Source organism: Gavia stellata, chromosome 1 (genome assembly GCF_030936135.1).
Source record: "Gavia stellata isolate bGavSte3 chromosome 1, bGavSte3.hap2, whole genome shotgun sequence".
NCBI lineage: Eukaryota > Metazoa > Chordata > Aves > Gaviiformes > Gaviidae > Gavia > Gavia stellata.
This window is the reverse complement of record NC_082594.1, coordinates 93,542,721-93,569,778: the sequence shown is the minus strand read 5'-3', so window position 1 is coordinate 93,569,778 and position 27,058 is coordinate 93,542,721. Positions and strand designations below refer to the sequence as shown.

Sequence of the window (27,058 nt, the reverse complement as noted above, 5' to 3'; positions counted from 1 at the left end):
GTTCCAAGATCAGCATCTTTTGACTAGCACTGTTCATGAAATACCTTCTGTGTTCTGTGTGTTCTTATAGTTTCTGACTAGGCATATAGGGTGAAGTGTGGTGAACCTTCTCACTTTCTTCTTTCCATTAATGATCTCAGGGAGGAAGTGCTAACAGTAATCACTTTCTCTTCATTTTCCTGTCTATAATCGCATGCAGTTGTTAGTATTTGTGCTTATAGTGGTGTGTTTGAGAGCTAGCTTTCCAGAATTTTCAGAATAATTTTTGTATTGCCTTTACTCTAATGCCATTGAGGAAGGTAATGGAGACTGAAGTTCCAGATTATAAATCTTGTGCTACTTGCAAGGTCAGTTTGATGCCTCATGATTGCTTGAGTAAGGTTAGACAAAATGACCTGTTTTGTTTAAGACTGACCTAGGCAGTTCTGGTATTAAAGTCTAATAAACTGTTGAACTAGTAGTAATTATTACTTCATTTTCCTTGTATGATTTCTCCCTTTTGCTTCTTGACCCTATTGTCATTGTCTCTTTCAGAATTAATTTTGGATGAGTAGTTAATCCCAAGAAAGGGCAGTGTGATGATCAGGAAAGAAATCCAGAAGAATGGGTCATAAGCCACATACGGAAAAGATTGTGTAGTGTCATTTTGCCTTGAGCAATTTCTGACCTGTCTGAATTATGGATAATTTATTTGCATATCATCTTCCATAAGTCTTATTTGGGCATATTCTCTACCTTGCATATGCTTTGAATATCCTATTGCTTTTCTCATTTTATCTGTATAGAAGTAAATTATACTAGATATTCTCGAATGTGTTGAATAAATCTGCTGCTAAGATTGCAAGGTCAGTCTGTATCCCCTGCATCCAATAGAAAGCGATTTCTAGCTGTCAACTCATAGTTTGGGTCTGATCTTATGATTAACTCAGGGAGCTTCCCAACCTACAGTAACATGCCCTACAGTAAGGTGTATTTGCAATGTATTATTTTCTTATTATCTGTGTCTAGTGCCTGCTTTAGTGGAGCTGTCTTACCGTCACAAGCACTCTGCTCTGCTGGGTGTTATCTGCATCCAGTGTATACAGATGAGAACTTGCAGAGAGAATGGCTAGCTGTCTGGTCAGTGTTGTGGCTCACTGTAAATGCTGCATGTATATATTCCTCAACCCCACTGTCTGTTCTCTTTACTGTAGACTCTAGTAATACCTAGATGTTGAGGCACGGCTAGCTTTGTTCTGGCCTGCGGGAACTCGGTGGGGAGAATATGAATGTCAAAATGCATCTTATTCAACATTAAACTTTTACTTGAGTTATAATGTCTAAAGATGAGTGGAGTGAATCTGAACCATAAAGTGCAGTTCTAGCAGATGCTACTGGGCAAAAAACCCTAAATGTCTCATCTAAGTGGAATATCTACTGATGATGCATTTTAAGGAGCCAATTATTGAAAGTGTTGTTTTAGTTGCCTAAGAGTATGTAGTAAATTAGAATATTAATATTAGTTTGCTTTTTTAATGAGTTGTCATATAGTTATCAGCAATTGTAAAGTAGGTTGTTTACAATTATTTAGTTCTAAAGGCTCTCCAAAGTTGGCACCCAAAAAGAACAATTTAGTTATAATATTGGGGCTTTCAGAAAATAACAGTAATTTCTATTAAATCATGCTAATAGGACAGATAACTCAGTAGGTTAATGTATTCATTTGTGCAGACCTGGTTGCAGATTTAGCTTTGGGTCACAGGTGAAGATGAATTTTGTGGTTACTGCCAGGGGACATTTATCTGCATTACAATTCTCTCTTACAATTTCACTTAATTATACTTTTCTGCTTTCAGAGAAATGAAAGATTGCAATGAGAAGGCAGAGATTATATATGCTTTCTCTGTGTGTGAAGTTACAGATACTGCCTTGCTATATTGACTTTATATAGCTTTTTTGGTTCATGAGTTCTATATCCTGTTTGCTAGAGGACAACAGAAATAGCTTGGTGTATGCACATGAGCATGCCCTTTTCTTTTGCTTCTATTTCCATTTCTCTCACAAAACCACATAAATTAGCACTGCTAAATTTACAATAATTAAAAAAATGAGAAAATTTTGACAAATTATGAAATTCATAGTCTTAATCTTCTACCTCTGCATTATAAAAGTTCTTAACTGTGTGATCTTATACTGCTCTGTTCCACAGATGACCTGCCTCAATATGTCTTTGAATCTTCAGTTTTAGCCTTCATTTTCCTCTTACTTTTTTGCTTTTACTGCCTCAAAATGAATTGGTGTTCTTGTTTTGTACTGTGCTGTTCTTTCTGCTAAATGGGGCAGAAGATCTGATGACAAAGGACACAGAAAAGACTAAGGTACTCAATGCCTTCGCCTTAGTCTTTACTGGCAAGACTGGCACTGAGTAATCCTAGCCCCTCAAGATGAGTGGGAAAGTCTGGAGCAAGGAAAACTTAGCTTTGGTGGAGGAGGATCAGATTAGGGACCACTTAAACAAATTGGACAAACACAAGTCCATGGGTCCCAGTGGGATGCACCAACAAGTGCTGAGGGAGCTGGCCTGTGTCATTGCGAGGCCACACATAGTAATCTTGGAAAGGTCAGGACAATAGGGGGGAAGTTTGGAAGAGGTTTGGACGAAAGCAAATGTCATTCCTATCTGGAAGAGGGAGGATCCAGGGAGATACCAGTCAGCCTCATCTTGTTTCTTGGGATGGTGATGGAGTAAATAATCTTGGAAACCATTTCCAAACATATGAAGGACAAGAAATTGTTTGGGAGTAGTCAGCGTGAATTTACAAAGGGGAAATCATGCTTGACCAACATGATTGCCTTCCACAATGACATGACTACCTCAGTGAACAGATCGAGAGCAGTGGATGTTGTTTATCTCAACTTTGGCAAGGCTTTCAACAGCCGCCTGTAACATCCTCATAAACAAACTGATGAAATACAGGCTAGATAAGAGGACAGTGAGGTGGACTGAAATTAGGCTGAACTGCCACGCTTAAAGGGTTATGGTCAGTGGCACAAAGTCCAGCTGGAGGCTGGTGACCAGTGATGTACCTCAGAGGTCATTACACTGAATTTGTTTTTTAAGATCATACACTGGAGAAGAAATTATATAACTCAGCAGATTTAATATGCTGATATACTGCTGTTCTTTTAAATTTTATCATGTTAAGGTTAATCATCAAATTTGTACTTAGATATTGTGACATTTTTAATCATGTTAGCCTTAAATTAAGCATTTAAACAGGCTTTTTCAGAGGAACAGTTAGAAGTGTCATAAGGAAAAAGTCAGTCAAAGTGCAGTAAATGTTCATACAACCCAACTGAAAGTCCCAAATATCCTCAATTTTATGTGAGTTTTTGTTGTTATTATTTGCTTAATATCACTAATTTTAGGAGAACGATTAGTTCTTTTATTCTTGCTACAGTCCAGATCAGAGAGCAATTACCACTTTTTACTTAACATTTATGCGCCTGCATATTATCATCCAAACACTCTGCTTTGAATAATTAGCCCCGACTAGCAAGATGTCTTGACCATGGAGCTGCTTTCAGCTCAAACTAGTCTGTTGGGTGATCCATTCCTACTAAATAAATGAAGATCTGTCCAGGCCACAGTTCTCAGTCTTTGCTTTGATACTGAAGCTACTTAAAGTGAAATGTGACAGTGAGCCAAGCCTAAGCTACTGCAGTGCAGAAATGTTTTAAATATACGTCTTTATTACTTCCTACTACAGTTGAAGATAACTGTCATTCATCAGAACTCTTCTCTTACAAGAATTAAAATCTCAATAGCTTAGAAACAACACTAGCAAGGCGTTTACTATCTCCACGTCTTCTGTCCTTACTGCTACTAGAAAATAAATATGTTTTAAAAGCAGCTTGGCATATGTTTTGGGAAGGCAGGCTTGTAATATGTCTTATTGACCATAAAATGGAAAGCTATGTTGAAACTAGAGACCAAATGCTGTAAAACTGTAAAATGCAACTTCGCCTATTTTGCTGAGACCTTAATTATACATGAAATGTAAGATTCAGTGCCCACTTAAGGCATTATATGGGCAAGAGTAATGATAGGAGAGGAAGCATGAGTTATTTGAGTGTAATAAATTTTCAGTTGACCTTCTACCATTCCTTATCTTCACATTTCTTTTCAACATTTATCTCTGAAAGACTAACTGCTAATAGTATGAAAAAATAAGAGTCAGGAAAGATGCTTAAAAAGTTGCTAGAGTATGGAAATGCTATAATTCAAAACCTGTACTTCCTAAACAGAAGAAAAGTTTGTAAATTAATGAATTAAATTGCCACCTGAGAAGCTGTATGTCACTTCCTTACTAATTATGATTCTTGCCATGGTGAAAAAGATAAATTATGTTTTGGGAAATAAGGCATTTTCTTGAATGTATCCCAGGAAGATCTTGAAAAGAGTAGATAATTCTACAATTAATATAAAATTATTAGAGAATATGACAGCCAGTAAATTGAACAACATCTGAACAATCAACCTGAGTCTGAGATGTAAGAGCTGTTTCCAGAGTAGATACATCTTCTTTTTACTGGAAAATCTGCTTAGAATGGAAATACTGCTTAAGAGGAAAGAGAAGTGCTAATCCAGTGCCAACGTAGGTTTGTCTGACGATGTTAGGCATAGTAGCATCTTTCAAGATTCTTACTTTCAAGTAGCAAAGTTTTGGATTTGATACATTTTATTCACTTAACTGTAATTGAGGTAGGTTTTTTGTTGGGTTTTTTTTTTTTTTTTAAATTTTGATATCAATTTAGCATGGCATCTGCAGTAAAAAGGTTGAAGAAGGAGAGATTTTAGTGTGAAATGACATGTCTTCACGAAACTGTATGAGAATTAAGTAGAATTCTTGTTTGTTTTAAAACTGATTCTCTAGAACATTTACTTAAGTTGTTTCTAGTACAGCAATTAAAAAGCACACTCTCTTCTTTCCCTTGTTTTCTTTTTTCTCTTCTCTCTCCTCTCCCCAGTTTTTAGGAAGGGTATTTATGGAGTCCTTTAATTCTTGCTTCTCAATTTGATAGTTCTTACAGGCAATTGAGAAACAAAAGCTGAAGGACATTTTTATCTTTGAAGGATAGAAGGGAAGAATCTTATTTAATTCCATATAAGATTTCTTTCAGTTAAAATCTCTGCAAAACAGGCTTTTCCCAAAGAACAAATCTTGCTTTTTGCACACTTTATAAAAAGTTGAATTAAAGAAGTGGAAGTGACTATCTACTGAACTGCCATCATGAGTATCATGTCTGCCTTCCAACAAAATATTATGAGAGAACATTGCTCTTGAGTGGTAAGTCCTGGAAATTTCCTGAAATTTAAATTAGCATAACTTTTAACCATTTTCTGTGTTATATTTCATGATTTGCACAGCAGAACATAAGAGTGAAACACAATATGTAAATACGAAGTCCAATAAGTAGGCTTTCCTGTTCTGTTCGCCCTTCTTAGTCAACCTGAATATTTCATGTTTAAGAATTGTGTCATATCTCATTCCCTATAGCTGAAAAACCCACAAGACCATATCAGGTTTTTATGTGATAGAAAGAAAAAGAATTATTTTCCTGCGTTGTAAGTTCATATGCAGTTCAGAAATAAGCAAAACTCCATGTTTAATTTACCTTTTTAGACTCATTGAGAACAGTATTTAACTTTTTTTTTTTCCTTTATTTTTTACTAAATAAGATGATGCAGGGATTATAGTATTCATTCTGAAGCCAGTATAGAAGCCAGGTATGCTGTAAAGAACTACTGTGATTTATTGCATTTTAAATCAAAGTGATCTATAAGTGAAATGCCATGATAAAAAAAAATAGTGTTGAAGGTGACATTTTAATCAAGAGCTTTTAGTACCATTCACTTCTCTTTACAAATGGAAACTTTCTGTTGAAAAGCAACAAAATGGAGACAGATATAAGGTAACACTATTCTAATGTGATGCATAAAAACCTAAGGAATTGTCAATTTAAGATATTATTTGGGATAAGAATCAGTGAAAATAAAACAGAATTGTGTAGATAGTGCAAGATGATCGGACAATTTTATTAGGAGCAGAAAGGTAAATGTTCATGCCGCAGGGTAAAAGCCTTCTGCAACAGATGGGCATAAATGAGACATGAGTGTATCTGGTTTTTTGTCATTGCCCCAGTGGTGCTTCTTGAACTTTTCTGCTTAGAATTATTATGAATTGTCAGTGGTATTAAATTGATCTGTCCCTGATATTTCAGGAGTTCTTAGAAGAATAATTATCAGTTTCGATGAGCAAGGATTGTAACATCCTGCCTGAAGTAGGAACTGTAATTTGCCTACAAGTCTCTAATAAAAGACTTCTTGTTTTCCATGTTAAGATAAACGTAGCCTCACGTGCTGTATGTGCTGAACATAGATACATTATCATTCTATTAATCCTAAATACATTTTGGGAAAAACATAATAGCCTTTTTTCAAAGAGTATTCAAAGGTATATTTCCTCTCATTTTTCTTATGCTCTGTGTTGTGTACTTCAGTACCATCATTTTAAACCTTGTCCTGGTTCTAATGTCAGCACTTACAGAAAAGGTTATTGCTACATATTGCTTCTGTAAATGTATTATTCAGTACCAGATTTAAGCTATTGAAACAGGACTATAGGCATGATTATAGCTATAGATTAGTTCTAGCTCCAGAGATTTTCAGATCCCAGAATAGGAAGTTATTATATAATATTATAAACCATTATTGCTGGAGTAATTTACATTAAAAAGGACATGCTGTGGTAGTTTAAAGGTCTATCTGGCTCAGTATTCTACATCCAATAGAAGACGCTTAGACAAGAGTAACAGTGCAAACATATAGTAATACTTTATACATACTCTGCAACTTCCTGATTTGAAATTCAAGACTACTTGAGGTGAAGGTGGTACTTCTGTAAGGTTGTACTAGATTTTTGTTCTGTGAATTTGTTTAATTGTACTTTGAACCTGTGCAAACTTCTAGCATCACATCAATCTGAAGCAGTAAGTAGGTTTAAAATTATACTGTATGTAAAATATTTTGTTTTCCACTTAATACTGTAATTTGGTACTTCCTTTACTGACAGATTTGTGTATTCCACTGAGCTGTTTAACAATAATATCTGGTTCTCATTCTCAAGGTCACGCCTACGTATATAGACTGCTCTCATATCACTACTCAATTGTTACTTTTCCTTTGTAGTTCTGTAGTCTAACTTATTAATTTCTTATTAAGCACCATTTCATACCTTTGATCATTAAAGGTCATCAGTTTCAAGATTTTTATGTGAATATGTTAGGTTTATTTGGAAAGTCTTATAGAATATTAGCCTAACCCTATATATATTTTTCCTCTGATTTTCAGTAACTCAGAATTTGAAAACATTGCTTGTGGCTATATAACAGATTTATAATTTCTGAAGACATCTGTTGTGCCTCCTTAGACATATATCAGTTGATTTTGCAACTGATTGCAAGAATTTAGCTTTTTTATTGCTTGTGAAAACAGCAGAACAGCTTCACAAGATATACAGTACTTTCTTTAAAGATTTATTGCTATTGTTACTTTTTTATATAAAATAACTCTTAACCTTAGTAGATTAAACCAAAGTTGATCCTTTAAGTGTTTTAATGCTTGGTATAAGACCATTTTGTTCTTTCTGGATGGTCTTATCCAGATAATACCAATACATCATACTTCTGTTACAACTTTTTTTCCTTTTCTATTAGAATTTTTCTTTTAAGATTAACGGTAATTTTTCACTGTCATTTTTTCCAGGACGAAAGTAGTGTAGTGTATTTTGGGGAGGGCTAAACAGTGTTCTTATACCTGAAAGAAGATCATGATTATGGCTTGCCAACAATTTTGTACTGTTTTTTTTGTGGGACTGATGCCGAAGAGTACCTTCATGTATCTATTTAGAATAAGATGGGATATTGTTTCTTCCTGGTTTTCAGAAGAGGGGCCAACAGCTTTAAAGATTTCATTTTCATTGTTAGCAGTGGGATGTTAGCTATTTTGAAACAGTGACATGTTTGACTTCATAACCATTGGGAACAATGGCTTCAAAGATTGCTGGAAGTCTTGATCCAATTAGCCATTTTTCTGGGGTGTTTCTTTAAATAAAAACACTACCATCTATCTTCAAAGAGATACTTTGTTACAGAAAAAAAAAGAAAAGAAAAATATTTTTGTGAATGTTTCTCTTAAAATGGATCTTTTTCTACGTTTGGTGAGGGATAGAATAGTGTGTTATGGGAGGCATAAAGGGTGACTTCAAAACATTGAAGGAACTGGAATAAAAGGTGATAGTGGAAAGTAAATTGCACATTTCTGGTGTTTTGCAGCACAAAGCAGGTATAAACCAGTTTTATTAAGTCAGTGAGATAAAGCATACTGATGGAACAGTTAATAAAAGCAAAACTTGAAAAAACCCCACAGTGAAGCACAGAAGGTAGGAAAGGGAGAAAGAGAAGAGAAATAATCTGTTTCATTGTCATGTGCAAAGACTAAACTGACTATACCTGTAGTGCACTGGACAGGAATTTGCCTAGACTGTCATAAAAATCTCTGAAAAAGGAGATTCCATGGTCCACTTCAGGCAATATCTGCTAGTATTTCCCACTCATTTCCATTTGAAAGATTTTCCTGTTGTCTAACCTAACCGAAAATTTCCACATTTCTCTACTAAAATGTGGTGTGCCATGGATCATCTTTGCATTTTTAGTAACTTTATACATATTTGCATGTTATTATGTTCTGTTTCAGTTACTCCCTCTCCCCCTCTTGGCAAAACATTTCAGTTCTTTCAGTCTTTCTGTGTACTCAGGTCGTTTGTTTTCTGGTAAACTCTCTTAGCCGATCCCTGTCTTTCTTGAAGTTTGGTGCCAATTACAGGATTTTATACCAGATGAGACTTTACTAGAACTGAATAGAAGTGAAAGGATCAGTCTATCTGCTTAAGATACAAATCTCCTATTTATGCATCCTAGCAAAGTATTTGCTTTTTCTGCAACGGTATGAGATTTGTTGTTATCTCCAGATTATTTTCTGCAGAACTTCCATCTATCCAGTTTTCCATCTAGTACTTGTGTAATGAATTATTCTTAATTAAGTGTAGTACACTGCACACATCATTATTGGATTTCATCCCATTTGTTTCAGATCATTACTCCAATTGTTCAAGAGCTTGAATTATAGTCCTTTCCTCATGAGTACTTGCAATCCATTCTTGTTCCCAGAATCAATTCTTTAACCTACTTTATATTATCACCAGATTGGACTAAGGTAGTTTTATGCTATTTTCCCAGTTGCAAATTAAAATATTGAATAGTATACACTCTAGGACTTTGCAGTTTGATTTGCGGGCAGCTGATAGTTAGGCTTACTGTTTTTCAGTGAGTTTTGTGTTCCACCTAACAATACCTTTTTCCTAGACTACCTTTTCCTTGCTTCCTTATGAGAAAGAATGTGACCAAAATCTTACTGAAGTTAAAATGTCTAGTATTTCTTCTTTGTCCACTGTATCTTCTACCTGTCAAACAGACAAAATTTGACCTAGAGGAGTTTATGGTGACTGTAGCTTGCTATTCTGCCAAGAAATAGGTTGGCTGTAATTTTCATGTAGAATTGTTACAGATATTTTCTTGATTATCTCTATTAGGAAAATAGTTTTCATATCCTGCAAAAAATCTTGAGGCTTCAAAACTAATCATACAAATGTAAAAATATTTATTTCTGTTTCAGTGAAAACTAAGAAAGATTTTGGCAAAAAAGCACTGCAAAAACCTTGTAGCCTTGTGTGCTATTGATTTGTCAGGTGAAGAACAAATCCGACCCAAGGAGTGACAGCAAAGATAGTTTGCTCTTTTCTTTCTCTTTGTGGGAGAAGAGAGGGAAAACACCTAAACCTGAAAACATTCCCACATAAATTTTGGTTTTGACAAATCTGATTTTTTCTACATTCAGGATGAATTAGGAGTGAGACTATGTATTAAGTAATTGATGCCATAAAATTTTTAAAAACTCAATGGATCTAGACTTTTAAAATAATAAAAAAAAATTATGGAAATAAATAATTAGAATGCCAAAGGCAAAACTTTGCTGCTTCTATTTAGAAATGTGTCATGAAAAAAGAAAGCAGTGTGTCTTCAAGAGTTTATTTAACCTGTCACAAGAAAGATGAGGATAATGCTGTTATACTTGGTTACTGCATGCATACCACATGATGCTATTACAAGTTAAAAATAAAATTGCCATTTAAAAATAAATAAATTCAGGGATTAAGTTAGTCCCAAATCAGTGAATTGACTATGAATGTTACTTCCTTCAGTGTTGAGTGGGATCAACAACTGAAACAAAACTACTTTTAGATCACTTACAGAGGCCTCTTGCAATATTTTAGCTTTCCATACCATAGTAAATATCTGAGTACACTACATAAGATTGACTGCACATCCAGTCCAAGTTAATCCCACTTGATTACTTTCTTTTATGAAGTATTTTCACCTATTGTCGTGGGTGAGACAGACTAAATGACAGCCTGTGATGGATCAGGATACTGGGGTTTATTGGAGAACCAGCAAGGTCAGAGCTCTTATCCTATTTGATAATTTCACACACTCAGTCACTCCACACAGCGCTATGCTCACAAGGTCTCAAATTCCCTCCCTGGCCGGGAGGTTGCTACTGGTCTGAGAAGATCAGGCAAAAGTCATGCCAATTCATGCTGTGCTGCTGCTCATAGTTACCAGTCTCAGGTGTCACTCTCCAAAGTCCCTGGGCACCTGCTGGCATTTGTCTCTATGCATCTCTCAGATCTTCAGGATGTTCTACCACTTCCAAGATCTTTCCTCCAGTTAGGAACTTCTTCACCCTCTTCCCAGTCCTCTGTTGTCTCTTCAGGACCACTGCTTCTTTTTGGGAATGCTTCTTTTTGTCCTCTTCTTCTTTCCATAACTCCAAGTTCCCAGTTTTCCCAATCTAAATAGTATATGTGAAGGAGCACAACTCGTGATCAGCCTAATTTGTGCATCTGTCTCACACCTCTTCATTAATGGGAGGATTCAGAACATGCCACTTTAGTCTAGGTGTTATCTAAATTTGCAACCAGCCCATATGTGATGCAGCTGGCAAGTAGGAGGAATATGTCTCAGAATTCAGAAGTTCAATTTTGGACAGTTTCCTCTCCCCCTTCCCCCCCAACCACACAGAGTTATCTGCTACATCTTAGCATTCATGATTTAAACTATTTTTGGCCTACAACACCCATCAGTCAGGTTTTCATCACGACATGGGGTGAGAATCTTTATCTTAAAGATCCATTAGTAATTTTTAATTATTTTTTTCCCAACAAGTACCAAGACAAATGAAATTTAATACATTTATATGCTTAGAGGAAAATAAGATATCCTGAGTAAGACTTTTGATTTCCATTGTTTATATCTACTAACAGTGGGTAATAATATTTAAAAACTTAATTGTTTTAGAGTGGTTAGCTGGCAGATTTTCTGCTAGATTTGATGTAATTAGGAAAAATACATTATGTTTTGTGACTAATTTATTCACAAGTATTTGAGTTAAGTAGGTTGATTGATAGTAGAAGGATTAACTGGAAAACAACAAAAAATACTTATAAAAGTATTTAATTAGTCAAAATGGGAAAATATTCCAACTTCATGTGTTTTTTTCTTCATGCTCTGATTTACATAGGCTATAAAGTGCAGTTCAATAAATGTTTTTTAAACAATAGTGCTACCTTGTTTCATTTCCATAGGCGCAGCCATTTATGTGGCTGCATGGTAAACCAGATTGGCGTGATTCAGATTAAAAAGCAAAAAAATATTTTGCCCTTTCTTTTTAAGCCAGCTTTGTTCCCACACCCACTTTGCTGCCACACATTATTCTACCAGCATGAAAGAAAGGATTAGTAGAGATACAAGGAAGTACATAGGTGGTAGGGACAACTGGTATTGCTTAAGTGTGCTCAAGTGATATTTCCACCAGAAGCCTAATGGTAGCTAATGGTACGCTTAAAGTAAGATTTAAAGTGAAAATAGGATAAACAATAACGTTTACTTTTTGATCAAAGCATCTGGTTTAATGAGTTTCCGTAACCAGGCTGAGCAAATCAATCTAGATGAGTAACCACAAGAAAAATTCAATACTGGACCTAATTTAAAATGAAAGAAGAAGTAGTTAGTCTTAAAAAGTTAAAAATAAAAATGAGGAAATAGTGATTTATTAAAAATACCAATATTGTGTGCTGAGAGTGAGTCTGAGTTCTATTAATAAAATAAAAAAAAGACAGAAAGAGTATTGAATTTTATAGGTCCCAACTACAATCAATAGTATGATGCATTTATATTAGAAAGACTAACTTTTTAGGAAAAAAGTAAGCTTTTAAAAATGTATTTTGCTATTTTTAAAGTATTTGTTTTTGCAATGACTACATCAAATATTTTTTAAATAACTGCAAGCAATTTATCAAGGAGTTGGGATGAAATTAACGTCTCCTACTGTAGATATTTGTAAAATGGAGGTCTGAATTTAGTTAAAATTAATATTGTCCCAATTTAGATGTTGAGGCCCATATTTACTGTGTTCTGTTCCTGTCATAGGTAACAGGGAGATGTTATGTAACCAGTCAGATTTCATCTTTGGTACCTAGCCCTCCAGAATTATCAAGGACCCTTAAACTTTGAGTTTTCTGCTTGAAAAAAAGTTGTTTTGGTTAAACAATAGGAAAAAAATTAATTCTGACTGTGATTTTTTTCTTTATAAATTTATAAATGAATGTTTTAATTTTTATTTGAAAACTTACAGAAAATGAAATTTTAATTCTAATCCTGTTTAAAATACTGATATTTGATATTTTTTTAACTGAACATACATTTAATGAATATTTAGAATAACATGTAAATTGATTTAGTTTTCTGTTCATATTTATGAAGCAATGACAATAAAAGAACCATCATTTGAAGTCTAAATTGAATTAAAACTTTGTTCAGAAAAGGAGACTTTTTAGATAGTAATTTGAAATAACTTTTTTTTTAATGTTCTAGAAGAAACGCTGTTTTCTGTAAAATGGAGAAGAGAGTTTATCTGTCGTTTTAAGCCAGTTCTTTTACTTAAACTTTTACAGCTTACTTTTTAATAATAGAAATGGAAAAAACTGACACTTTAGGGCCTTTGAGAAGAAAAGAGACTGTTTATGAATAGTGTAATTATTAATATAATTAATATATGAAAGACCATATTTTATATAATAATTCATTTATAGTAAGATTTCCATCTGTCTTCTGATATGGTGAATAGGTTTTGGGGGGGAGGGAAGGGGAAGATATTGGTGAAAGTTACACCTGTTTAGATCAAAGATCTTACTGTTGTGAAAGCCATCTTGTTGAATGTAATTGGATGTATAAACAGAGAATGGTGGGAAGAGACTGAGTAGTGTAATGAGACAGAGCATTGCAGACAGAGGTGTGGGCAGCAGCAGCCATTGTCTTACAAACTCATTGACCTGCTGATATTTTCTTTCATTTGAAATAATGTTTGAAGTCACTTTACAGCATGAATAAGAAACAATAAGGGATTTTGGGCCAAGCCTAAACATCACCACACTGAAGAAGTGGCAAACTAAAATCATTATAAATGTCACAGAGTTAAGCTCAGATTTTACATGCCTTTATTGGTAAGTTGTGCAGCATCTGTTCCTATTCTTTCTTACTAGAGCTATATGAATATGCTGAAGTATCTTCAAATAGTTGATATGAAGTGATAGGCAAGTTTTTCGGATGCTGAGGCATCTGTATTCTATAAATGAACAAAAGAGTCATGAAAGACAGATTTTGCTTAGAATATGGTACAGGAGTTTGTTGTAGGTTGAATTTATTTTTTTAAGTGTAATTAGTTATTAATATTCTAATTACTCTCCCACTGAATTTTTGATATGTTCTTTTTTCCACTGCAGCAGAGTGTTTATTGTAGCAGTTAAAGAAATAATCTCTAGCACCCTGCTTGAAAGTATTTTGTAGGACTAATGTTAAATCTCTAGTGCTTAGTAAATTAGACTAAATAACATCTTTATTGCCACGTCATTGTACATGAGCGTGAAATTAAAAAAAAGAAGTCTGAACTGACTGCTGCTAAAAGCAGCAGGTTGTAAGGTCATTTTAAGTGTATATTACTTTCTTGATAGCACGCCAAATCCTTCTGAGGCTATTTATATGGTGCTTATGCCACAAAGAAGGACCTTTCCCTACAGAGTATGGTTTTTTTTTCTGAATGATCCACTGATAATTTTTTTAGAATTATTCCAGTGATCCAGATAACGGTTAACTTGAGTAGGTGCAGACCTGTGCTGCGCTATGCATATGCCTTGGCTACAGGACAAACTTAGCCAGCTAATTGTAACAGAGGAGCCTGTAGGCAGCTCCCATTTGATACCGGTGATTATGCCACCAGTGTGTCCTTGTCTAACTAAAACTGCAGCACCAAGTTCTCATGTGAACATCCTTTTTATCTGATGGTAGAAATGAAAAGCAGAATTGATTTATTTTAACAAAATCCTATAAGAGCGAACCCTCCCACAGACTGCATCTGTACAGTGTGCTGCATCCTGACTGGAGGTCAGTTCCAATGCTGCACAGCTTGGGGTTCCCAGTGTCTGAAGGGACGTAAGGTTATTTATAATAACCTCCTTTTCCCTACAGCATTAGCTCCAGTAGCTGGCTGTCATACTTTATGAAGTCTGAGTGTCTGTCTTAGTGGGATCATAATAAATCAGCACTCCTGGTGCAAAACATATGCACATCAAAATTTTACTTCTGGATATACATGAACAATCTTTGAAAATCCTGTAAGAATTTCACTCTTCTATGACATACAAAGTCACAGTTTGATAAAATTCTCTTGTGTGTTAGCTAGCTTATTTTATGAAAGCAAGTACTTAAAATTCAGTCTTTCCTGGAATTAATTTTTATTTGAGATTATAATTTGGCATATTTACTTTGCATTAATATAGGATTCCATCTGAATGCACTTCCTATTTAATGATTTGCCCCATGGTTATTTCATTTCTTATATTTGGTTCTTGAATAGTTTATCTTTTAAATTTAGTCTGAAGCATAATATTTACAGCACCGTAGAATGATTTTGTAAGCTTGCAACTAGTTTGTTCAGTATAAATGAGGAGTTCCATAACCTAATTTATACCTGTCGCTGATGATAGCTACTTATTTGCAAAGTTGGTTTAACTGTATTTCTTGGGGGACCAACTGAAGTTACTTGAGCTGATGTTGATAAATTATGACCTGAGATTAGAAGCAGCATCTCTAGCTACTTTTTCCCTGTCACTAATTACAATTTTGCAATCATACTTAATATCAAACAAAAGTAGGTGGGTAAAGGCAATTGAGGAGGTATAAACTCAAATAAAATAAGTGCTACTAAAAGAAAACCATTTTGAAGATTCATAGTGTCTTCAACACTACATGGAGTGGTTACCACCATTTCAGTTTAAGATCAGGAATTTTTTTTCCAGTTTTTTGGATTTGTGGCCTGGCTTTTGGACAATAACTTGCTTGGTTACATCAGCCTGGCCGATGTCTGAAGGTACTTAGGAGTGAATAAGGTTACCTTAAGAAGTTTAATAATTTTCAATATACAACAGCCCACTTTCTTTTGTAGTCAGTGTGGTTTTGATAGTTGTTGTTCATAGGGTATACAATATAGTCAAAAATACTGTCTCAAGTTTAAAACCCTTAGTAACACTGATTGAAGTGATACACCTAATTTGTGAGAACAAAAGATTCAGCTTTCTTGATCACTAAATGAGACCATTGTATTCCAAATGCATAGAAAATCTATCCTTTTCTCTTTCTTGAACTTTCAGTTAGTTTACAGTATTCTTTCTGTAAAGGCAGAGACCTTTAAAATATTGGTGCCCCTGCTTTCATGTGTTCGGTCTTGTAGAATGAAGCTCTTAATAAGGACAGACTTGAAATAAAGGTCTGAAATGTGTAACCTGGTGAAACATTTCATGCTTCTGTTCTTTTAAATTATTTCTATGTCAAGTACTGGTGTCTCCAAATTCTTCTTTTGCTAATGAAGATAGTGGACTGTTCTGAACATCGTTATATTACTATCATAACAGTTCAGTGTTACAAACTTTTTTAATCTTTTAATGGTAGTGTTTTTGAAAGAACACAACATTTCTTTATATTATAACAGTAAGATGTTTATGTGTTTATAACATGTAGGAGATTTTGGATCATCTCAGATTATGTAGCATATCAGTGGGTTTTTTTCAATTTAGGAAGCTTCAAACTTGGTAGACCATACACTCTCTGGATGTACAGTGAAATAAAAGCTGTATAATTTTTCCTATATGAGAAAGCATGATCCCAGTCTATCTGAAAAACTTGCCAGTGGCTGAAGTCCAAAGTGTTCCCTAAATCTGGGAGGTTGGACCTAAGACAGTAATGAAAACAAAGAAAACTAAGCAATAGGTATTTTTGCAGTAGAAGTTGGAAGAAAGTGCAAATAACACAACAGAGAAGGCATGACTCAGTACTTGAATATTTGTGACCAGACTGGTCTCCTTAAAAAAGGATCAGCTTCTCTGTATTCGTGCTTCACAAAGTGCATATTGTCTGGAGAACAAAGTACCAGTAATAGGGTATAGGCAGTGATTTAAAACACTTAGTTATTGGTATGTCGGTAACTTTTTTTAGAGAATATCTCAGGTTGAGAGTTTTCAAATGACTGTATTCTTCCTATGGTTTATTATGATGCTTAAGAGCAAGTCTGTTGTTTAAATGCTGTGTTAAATATTTAAGATATGAAATGATTCAAATAAGAAATACTAATACGTAAACTATATTTACTTTCTTAATTATCAGTTTTATGTTAAGTAAAAACATTAAAAATATAAAAAATAATCTAACCTTGTGAGGCATAGACCTTTACAGCACAATTGTAGAAGTAGTGATCTATGCTGCAGGAATTGAGCTGTTAGCTTCCATTTGTATTGCATTTACGCCAAATAATTTAATATGACATTAATGAAAATTAATAACCTTTTCCTTCTTATGTGCTTAAGCATTGTAACTTTAAAGGATTCATGCATATTTTTGTGAATTTCAGTAGCCCTATGAATGTTTTGCCTATAAAAATAAAAACAATTTACATGTTTAGGTTCCTAATCAGTGAGGTTAAGTTCAGTTTACCTGCTTTCTCTTCTGTTGTGATAAATACTCTTACAAGCTGTATCAGAGTGTATGAATAATATTCTAGCTGAGATTTTTCATGTTTTCAGCAATGGCTCTAGAAGAGAATTATGCCTGGGAAATTCTACATGTGAATGGATGTTTCCTTTTTCTGTTCTTTCCTCTGCTCAATCATTTCAAATATTCATCATATCCATCTAGAATAAAATTAGGCATCTCAGGGGAGAAGAGTCTAATTCATTTTGCTCTGTTTTTAAATCAGGTGAAGTACCACCAGTGAGATGGATAGTAAATTTTGACCGAGATCTTCTAGATGGGCTGGTATTGGCAGCACAGCTGGCAGCTTATTGTCCATATTTGGTAAGGACTTTTCTTAATATTGTGCAAGTTTCATACAGTTTATTAATGTAAATGGGTTTATTCAGGCCTTATTTTCCTTTGGAACTGTTGGCTTATGTGGTTTTTAAAAAGAAAAAAGCCCCAAGATTTAGCAAGTCCAGAGTGATTATTTCAGTATTAATTTTTCTTTGGGTATATTCTTAGTAGGGAATTTTAGCTCAACATTTAGATCTTATGGATTGTTAAAAGAGTGAGAATACAAACATAGTAATTTTGCTTAGTGGAATATCAAGAGTTTGATTTCTCCATCTTCTCTAGATTGCTACTCACTTTGTAAGGATGTATACTAATCCAAGAACTCCTGAACAGTTTCTGCACAACTGTTTGATACTTGTGAATGCTATGCATGCTGTCAGTCTGGCTATAGACATAAAGGTAAATGATTTTATACTAGCAGTTCTTTATATAATTTTTTTTTTTTTTTACTTTTACGATAGTAGTATTGTACATCAAATTAAGGTGAGATTTTAGTGAAGCAGTTTTGTTTCATGATGTGCTACTGTATGATGGAAACCAAAATACTGCTTCATATAAATACACTTAATTACAAGTAATTTCCATCATTCCTTGCTTTGTGGAATCGCGTATATACAACTAGCTGAACATAAGATTAATTTATTTCAGATTTTAGCATCGTAAATCACACAATGAAAACCTGGGTGGAATTTATAGGCAATTTAGAAAAAATATATTTAAGAACAAACAACATGCACTTAAACATAAAAAGGAGTGGTAAAAAAATTATATGAATGTCTGGTGATACTTACGTGCATCTGTCTAATCGCGAAGGCCCATGAGGGTTCTGTCCCAGATTTGATGCACACAGAAGTTACTAACTAACTTTGGACTGCTGGTGAGAGTAACGCTGTAAGCTGTCAGCTTCTGACATCCTTTTTTGGGAAGAATATGATGCTATTTCCAGAACCCTGCTATTTCCAGTTGTATCAGCTACTGTCTTGCTCCCACATCTTGATACAGATATGTTGTTATAAATGGCTTTACTATGACAGGCTAAACCAAGAAAATCTACTGTTTCGTATACTTGTGACTGACAGGAAGCATAAAAAGATAATCTAGGTATAATCCTGAAAATGAAGGCATATTTTGCCTCAGCTTTTAATATGAAAAACAGGCAGTTCAGCACATGAAGGCAGAGTCTGGATGCCGGATATGCAAAAGGAGTTAACCACATTAAAGGTGGAAGCAGAACTCCATTACATTCTCCTTAATGCACTTAGTGTGTTTTAAGACTCCAATGTCTACAATACTACAATATTATTAGTTCAGCATATTGTTGAGGTATTGGTGTTTTTATACATGGAAAAGTCCATCTCTGTACAGACTAAGAATTTAAACAAAGCTATATAATCAATCAACACCAGAAAAATGAACAGATCTTGGACCTTTGAGGTCTGTATTTTAATTCTAGCTAAGGCATGTTATGCAAACAAAATATTGTGGGAAGTAAAAAAAAGAAGAGAAGGTAAAGGGTACTTTTTATATGGATTTATTGGAATTCATATATGCTTTTCTAAGACTACTGTCTAAATTTCTTAAGCTTCTTGTTCTTCAGCAATAAAAGCAGCAAAATACATGAATCCTGTTGCTGAACTGTCCTAATTTGGGAATTTTCTGATAGTCTTGTCTTTTAAATTTAGCAGGCTAAAATTGCAACAGTATTGGCAAAGTTCTTGACTATCAGGTAATCGCTGATTCTGAACTTTCAGGACAGCTTTGCATTAACTAATGGTGGTGATGGTGGTGATGGTGGTGACACCACAAGCTGAGACACGTATTAGGTCTGGAATAGATGGCACTTCCAATCACTTTAAAAATCTAAGATTCTGTAATAAAAAAGGAGTTTAACTGTCTGGAAGACTTTGGCTGCAAGTTTAAATGACACCTCTAATGGAGTTCAAGGCTTTTTAATCCTCTTAAAGATTAGGATATAGGCTTAAGATGGAGTACTTTGGGCAAGAAATTCTTTGTTTCCACTTTCTAATCATGACTGACAGTTCAACCTTGAAGTTTTAATGGTGACTTTCTATGTATTTTTTCTTTCTGTCTGATATTTTTAAGTTCCAAAATGCTTTGATTTGAAGATGATCCAACTGAATGCCCAAAACAAAATATTGCAAGATAGGATGGTGAATAACAATGATACAGAGGGAATGTACATGACAAAGATAGATTAGGAGAGAAGATGCAGTGATTGGGGATAGCCAGTAGAGGAACTCAATTTGCTACTGACTGATCTAAAATTGGGGCCAACAATACTGACATTTATATTTGGGACCAAGTAAAAGGGAGGCTATTTTCAAACAAGCTATAGAAGCTGTTGTGAGTAAAGTCGGAAAGTATTAAGAAGCTGAAAAAGAATGTGGCTGTTCTGTTGAAATGAGGGGAGGAATTCAGCATTGTTGTGGAGTAGAAAGCAGTAAAACTGGGCAATAACATGGCCATACAAGCAAGAAAGGGGGATAGATGGTAACCCCAAGACTTGAGTCTGAAATGAAAGAGAGAAAGAAGATGTTGTCAGCAGCCAATACAGGAAAGAAATGCATCCTCATAGAATTTTTTGAATTTTCAGTATATATAAGAATTTTTCCTTGAAGTAGTCTACAGATTATTGTATGCACTTACAAAGGTAACTTCCTGGCTTTCACTTAATGTTTCAGTCATACTTTCATTGTAATCATCTCTAAAGATGATTAACACTTTTTTGTCTTCAGTTTCCTGTACTTTAGTAAGGAGCTATTAGCTTGGTAAATATGTCAACTCTCTGACAAAAGTAACTTTAAGGAAAAGGGTTTCTTTCCTAATTCTTCATTATTTGACTAAAATTTGTATGATACTGCAAATATACAGATAGAACTCTGTATCTGTCTATCCACCAATCTATAATGTAAATGCAAATACCTTGGTCTGCCTGAGATAGGAATCTAATATTTTTGTGTGGTCTTAAATTCTGAAAATAGAAGAGAAAAAAAAATTAAAAATTACTTTTATTTTTTATAGTAGCAATTATCTTCTCATACTTATCTTTCCTAGGGTACTCTGGAAAAACACTTGAAGAGAGTTGTAAAGGACTGAATCTTCTTAAGCATCCTTATAAAAATGGATGCCACAAATGTTTGCTTTGATCTGTAAGCCTGATAAATCAGAGCACTAGATAAAGAACATTTGGCTGGAATTCAGCTGTATTGATAATATTGTGCAAAGCATTTGATACTGTTCCACACAACATCCTCGTCTCGAAAATGGAGACACATGGATTTGATGGGTGGACCACTCAGTGGATAAGGGGTTGGCTGATGGTCGCACTCAAAGAGTTGCAGTCAATGGCTCAATGCCTCGGTGGACACCAGTGATGAATGGTGTCCAGCAGGGGTCCGTACTGGGACCAGTATTATTTAACATATTTGTCAGGAACATGGAGAGTGGGATTGAGTGCACCCTCAGCAAGTTTGCAGATGACACCAAGCTTAGTGGTGTGGTTGGTACTCTGGAGGGAAAGGATGCCATCCAGAAGGACCTTGACAGGCTAGATTGGTGGGCCTGTGCAAACATCATGAAGTTCAACAAGGCCAAATGTAAGGGTCCTGCACCTGGATCAGGCCAATCCCAAACATGGATACAGGCTGGGCAATAAGTGGGTTGAGAGAAGCCCTGTGGAGAAGGAATTGAGGGTATTGATGGATGAAAAACCAAATATGAGCCAGCAATGTGCGCTTGCAGCCCAGAAAGACAATCACATCCTGCGCTGCATCAAAAGAAGTGTGGCCAGCAGATGAAGGAGGTGATTCTTCCCCTCTACTCAGCTCTCGTAAGACCCCACCTGGAGTACTGTGGCCAGCTCTGGGGTCCCCAGCATAAGGAAGACATGGATGTGCTCAAGCAGGTCCAGAGGAGGGCCATGAAGACAATCGGAGGGCTGGAGCACCTCCCTTAGGAGGACAGGCTGAGAGAGTTGGGGTTGTTTAGTCTAGAGAAGAGAAAGCTCTGGGGAGACTTTATAGCAGTCTTCCAGTACTTAAACAGAGCCTACAGGAAAGATGGGGAGGGACTTTTTGTCAGGAAGTGTAGTGATAGGGTGAGGGAAAACGATTTTAAACTGTTCAAGGCCAGGATGGATGGGGCTTTGAGGAACCTGATCTAATAGAAGGTGTCCCTGCCCATGGCAGGGGGGTTGGAACTATGTGATCTTTAAGGTCCCTTCCAACCTTAAACCGTTCTATGATTCTATTCCATGATTCTATGATTCACTGGCATGATGAGATCTATGGAAATATATGCAATTGCAACAGACAAGTGATCTGTTCAGGAATGTCTAGTTTTAAGTTCACCTATATTATATCCTTGGGCACCCCGTAAACATCTTGTGGAAGCAAAAGAAAAGGAAACGTATGTTTCAAAATCAGTGGTACTTTTTATTTCCATCAGAGCAATTGAAAATTACTCGGACCTGATAATGGTCTCATGTGGTATATTTCTAAAAAGAAACCGGATATGTGTAGGATAGATGTAGTCTTTTAAAAAGGATATTCATCTGTGTATACATTACAAACATATAAAAATATAGACTTTTAAGCTTTCTTTAGACACCAAAATGAATACTTGATCTTTTTTTCAGACTTGCTGACTGTTCTATTCTCACATTGATTTTCGGTTTATTGAAAACTTGGCTGCTGCACTCGTATAAGCAAAGCCTATATAAACTTAGGAACCCCCTTTTGTTCACAAATGATGTTTCCTATATGTTTACCTTTTCAGTTCAATGTTTAAGCCTTACAAATCTGGAAATAACTAATAAAGATTAATGTATGGCTTTCTATTTCTGAAATTTAATAGAGTATTTTTATTACCTTCTGTTTGTTTAATAATTTTGCCATAATTTTCAGTAGTCATTTGCAACTGTTCGTTTAAATTGGTTACCTAGGTAACATTTCATGGCCGCTGATTCCAAGCATTTTCTATATTTGTTATTTGTGTCCTGCTAGAAGCTGCTCTTTGGCATAGGATGTCTATTCTTATCATTGCTTCGTAGGCTTGGGGGAAGGGGAAAGCCTTCTTACATAAATTTTGCATCTGTTGAATAGTTTGCTTCATTGCATTATTTAACTAATAATTACATGTTCAGGAAAATGGAGAGTGTTATTGCCATGAGAAGTGGTTCAGCGATCTATTTCTTCCTGATATCTTTTAATAAAGTTTTTCTCTCCTCTTTTCTGTGTGTCAGAACTTCGGCTTACAGTTACTGTGATTATTTTGGATTTAAAACACCCTGATTTGTTTTTTCTTTTCCTTTTCCAACTAGATAGATTAATATTTGTTTGTAATATATTTTCGAAGTATCAATCCACTACACTGCTATGCTAATAAAACAGAACTGCCAGCATTTTCTAAATATCATGGAATGACTTAGACGCAGTTAATGCCATTTAATTTTTGCATTAAATTATAAATCTATTTTAATAAAATCAAGAGGCATTATTTGTAAGCAGTTACAAACTGTTTTCTGAGCAGTAGTAACAGCAATACTAAAGACCAGGCTTTAGTAACATACAGGTGATTGAAAACATGGAGAGTTGGTCATGGAATTAAGAGCACAGAGCTGACGGTGTTAGAACAGTTAAATAACTTTGGTTTTGCAATAGAACCAATCTACTAGCCCTTGAATTTCTTGTCCAGTTTTGATATAGTCCTAACTTGGAATATTTAGAATTTGAAGTATAATAACTTATCCAGTTTGTCAGCTTCAGCATGTTCTTTAACTAGGCAACATTAGAGCACAAATAAAAAGCTAACAAGCAAGCACCCAACTCTTCAAGAAATGTGAGAGGCTTTTTCATAAGTTGAGAAAGTTTATTATGGATACAATTTAAGGCATAAATCTGTTAAACTTTATTAATTGCTATTGTTTGCTGACACAGAATTTTTTTAAAGCAAATGATATATAAAGACTATGTGAATTTTCTGCTGAATGTTGTTATGAAGCACACTGATTTTTATTTTTTTTTATATTAGTTCCTGGAGTAGTCGATTTTAATGTCACAAATGCAGTTTTACGAATTCAGCACAGCATAAAACAGAATAATGTTTTCTGAGGGAATAAGTTCTGATCTAAGTGTAAATGAGTAGAAGTAGGTGGCAAAAGAAAGGCTTCAACAGATAACCTACTCCGGCATCTTTGCTATCTTAAATGAAAATGCAGGAAAGATGAACAGTAGAGGTGTAAAACCACAGCTATATATGTTGCAATAACTTCTCCTACAAATACTTGTTAACATTCAATAGCCATTACTGAGATAAGTGAATGGAAAACATCAGAATATTTTTCAGACTTCAGGTTTAAACATTTTGGCAGAGAAGAAGCTTTTTTACTTTGCCTAGTAAGTGCATCCTAAAATTCCAACCTTAAAAACCAGTGGTGATGGAAATAAATAGAAATACAAGATGAAGCGTATGATTACATCAGTGCATGAAGAGTATATGATATGAATCTTAAGAATTATGAGGATAAGCATTATCTAGGAAACTATGCAGAGTGACAGGGAAACTTCAGATCAGTGCCCAGTGATATACTCACTCTTTTGGAAGGTTAAAGAAGGAGCTGTGCTAGAACTGCTGGGGATAGGATGCGATGCTTGGCTGGACACGGGGCAAGAAAAGAGGGAGGAAGCAGTCAGTAACTCTTCCTGCCTTTGTGCTCCATGGAGTCAATGGATTTGCCACCAGGGGAGCTCCAGTTCTGCCTCTTCTATGGAACCTCCTACCTGTCTTAATAAAACAGAAGGGAAATTAAGAAAATTTGGAGGTTACCTAGTGAGATGTAATGCAAGATGAATTTAATATGTATATAGGTAAAAATGTGGTAAGGCTTGTATGTTCTAATATATCTTGACAGGTTTCTCCTTCCTGTTGTACCAAACAAAACAAAAATTCATATTCCTTATAGTACAAAGCACACAGAACACATTCATGCAGGACTACTGGCATTTAATTTGCAGGATTGCAGGCATTTATTTTAATTAGGCTACGCTGTAGTCAGTAGTAAGTCTGTGAAAACTTTCAGTAACTAAGTCATCTTTCCTTAAATAATCATCCTTTGGGAAAGGGCTGCATCCCTTCTCTGCTTTTAGCCCACGAGCCAAGCCTTGCCATCTTTTCCAGTGCTCAGATTATCTCTCTTTTTTATCTTCCCAGCCTCTCATATAATGCTTTAGGGTATGGAGAAGGAGAGGCTCCTCTTCCTAAAGCAGACATTAGGAGTCTATTCAGGGATACAGGTCCTTCTGCTTTCCTTGCAACCAGGGAGATGGAGCCTTGTTAAATATATGATTTTTCTGAAATGTCTATCATAGAGTCATCAAATGATATAGGTTGAATGCTCTTCAGACTTAACTACCGTCGAGGCCCTGGGGACACCCCCAGCCCTGCCTGCCCCTGCCCAGCTCCTTGGGGCTCCCCCCACTCTGCCCGCAGACCAGAACCCCATGTCAGCCGTCCAGGACCATCAGCCCCTGACTCAGCGACACTGTTTCATAACATAAAGTCTTGGGATTTAAGTGTCTCATACCTGTTTTCTTGCTTTCTCACATGACCCTGCAGATCTAAAACACAGTGACTTTATGTATATACAGTGCTTCTGAGTAATGTACAGGTTAATATTAAAATAAATAAAAATGTGCTCTGTCTATTCTTTGAGTGGTTTACAGCTGCAAATTCATGATGTGATGAAACCATGTGAAGAAAGAAGCTTGATTCTAGGGTGATGGGATGAGGTTACCTGTAGTTATGTGCAACTCATCCAAGCTGCTTAGAGAGGGTGACAGTGACAATCAGCAACAGCACAATAGATCAGGTTTTTTTTGCTTGAGGATTGGGCAAATTTTTTCCTGTAAAGGTGAGAGGATTTAGAATTGTAGTTGCTTTCTAGGCATTAGGCAAAGGAGGGTCTTTTTCAAAATATTGCTGTATTGAATGACTCAGTTATGTAAGGGATGCAAATAAAATGTCTTGAATGAAAAAAGCACCTTTTAATGGGATGATATGTTGATGCAGTTGTTTGCTGCTTAAATTGACTCCCAAGTGTGTGTATTTTTCAGTATGACTTGATATTTAATTCAGGAGAGAAATTAACTGCAGTTGTAAAAGTTTATTTAGTATATTGTAGGCAACTTTATTATAATAACATTGTATTATAAGTTACTAACCATGAAGTTTTAAAAAACTTAATTTAATTAGTTTGATCTAGGAAGTACAGAATCTTATTTTTTCAATCTGTAGCCAGATCTTTCCTGCATATATTTGTGGGAAGCCACTTATATCATTAAGTCTCTTTACTATTTGGTTAGCTTTCTGAAAAGTTAATGTATTTGATGGAGGAGTTTCTACCTCTCTCTTTTCAGCAACTTAAGAGAATCACTGAGAACTAAAGCTTTGACATGTTTTGCAGTTGCCATTTAAATTAATTTCTGTAAATCAAATATTTGAGATGCAGTAATACTTGCTACCTTTTGTAAAGCAATTTGGCATCTGCAATAAAAGTAACTATATAGTTGTTAGCTGGATGGTGACAATGTCTTCATAAACAGTTTCAAAACTGTATCTAGGAGTATTTGTGATGGTATTTTACACAGCAAACCAAAAGATTTTAAAAGATTTTTTTGTAAAGATAGTAAAGACATATGTTTTTCCAGTCAGTGAATTTTACTTGCTTTTTCTATTATGCTTCATTTTAATAAAATGAACATCTGTTTCTGCTGAACCGGGGGCGGGGGGAAAGGTGGTTTTAATTTTTAGCCTAGGTTCATTATCAGAGCATGTTAGTGGTCTTCAAGAATTAATTTTTTTGTGCACTGACAAGATTCATATTCATCTTAGCTACGGGCTTAATCCAGTTATTAAAAGTTAGGTTGAAAATATTTGTAGAATAAGAATTACCTTAAATTTTTTTGTTCTTAATCTTCATATCTCTAAACTATACAGGCAAAATTTTAACTGCATATCTTGTATTTTTTCTTTTTTATTTTCAATATTAGGCCACTGACATCTGTGATCCAAACCCAGTTATGATGCTTATTCTGTGTGTCTACCTATATGAAAGCCTCTCTCACTACTTACCCAAGAAGACTATAGAATTTACAGGTGCTCTTCATGCAACAGTTGTTAAACAGGTACTGATGCCATTGAATTTAGATTTGTGGCAGTACAAAGTTAAAACACTGTATGTATAATATGTGTTTATATTACGTCTATACTATAACAAAGAATGAACGGGGTTCATGTCATTTGGCTACTAAATATAGAACATGGAAGCATGCGTTGTCTCCTTTTTCTCTTCAGGCTTGGGATCCTTAATTCTGCTGCTGTTTCTTTCCTATGCTTGTAAGCACAG

At 35.1% G+C, this 27,058-nt stretch overlaps 1 protein-coding gene across 1 annotated transcript in view; it reads left to right on the top strand.

Moving 5' to 3' along the window:
* CFAP47 (cilia and flagella associated protein 47) overlaps positions 1–27,058 on the top strand; it is a 338,108-nt gene that overhangs the window by 83,481 nt on the left and 227,569 nt on the right. The window contains exons 34-36 of the mRNA XM_059824083.1: positions 17,522–17,619; positions 17,917–18,033; positions 26,703–26,837. Coding sequence (XP_059680066.1) covers positions 17,522–17,619; positions 17,917–18,033; positions 26,703–26,837 — 350 coding nt within the window. The remainder of the gene's footprint in view (positions 1–17,521; positions 17,620–17,916; positions 18,034–26,702; positions 26,838–27,058) is intronic.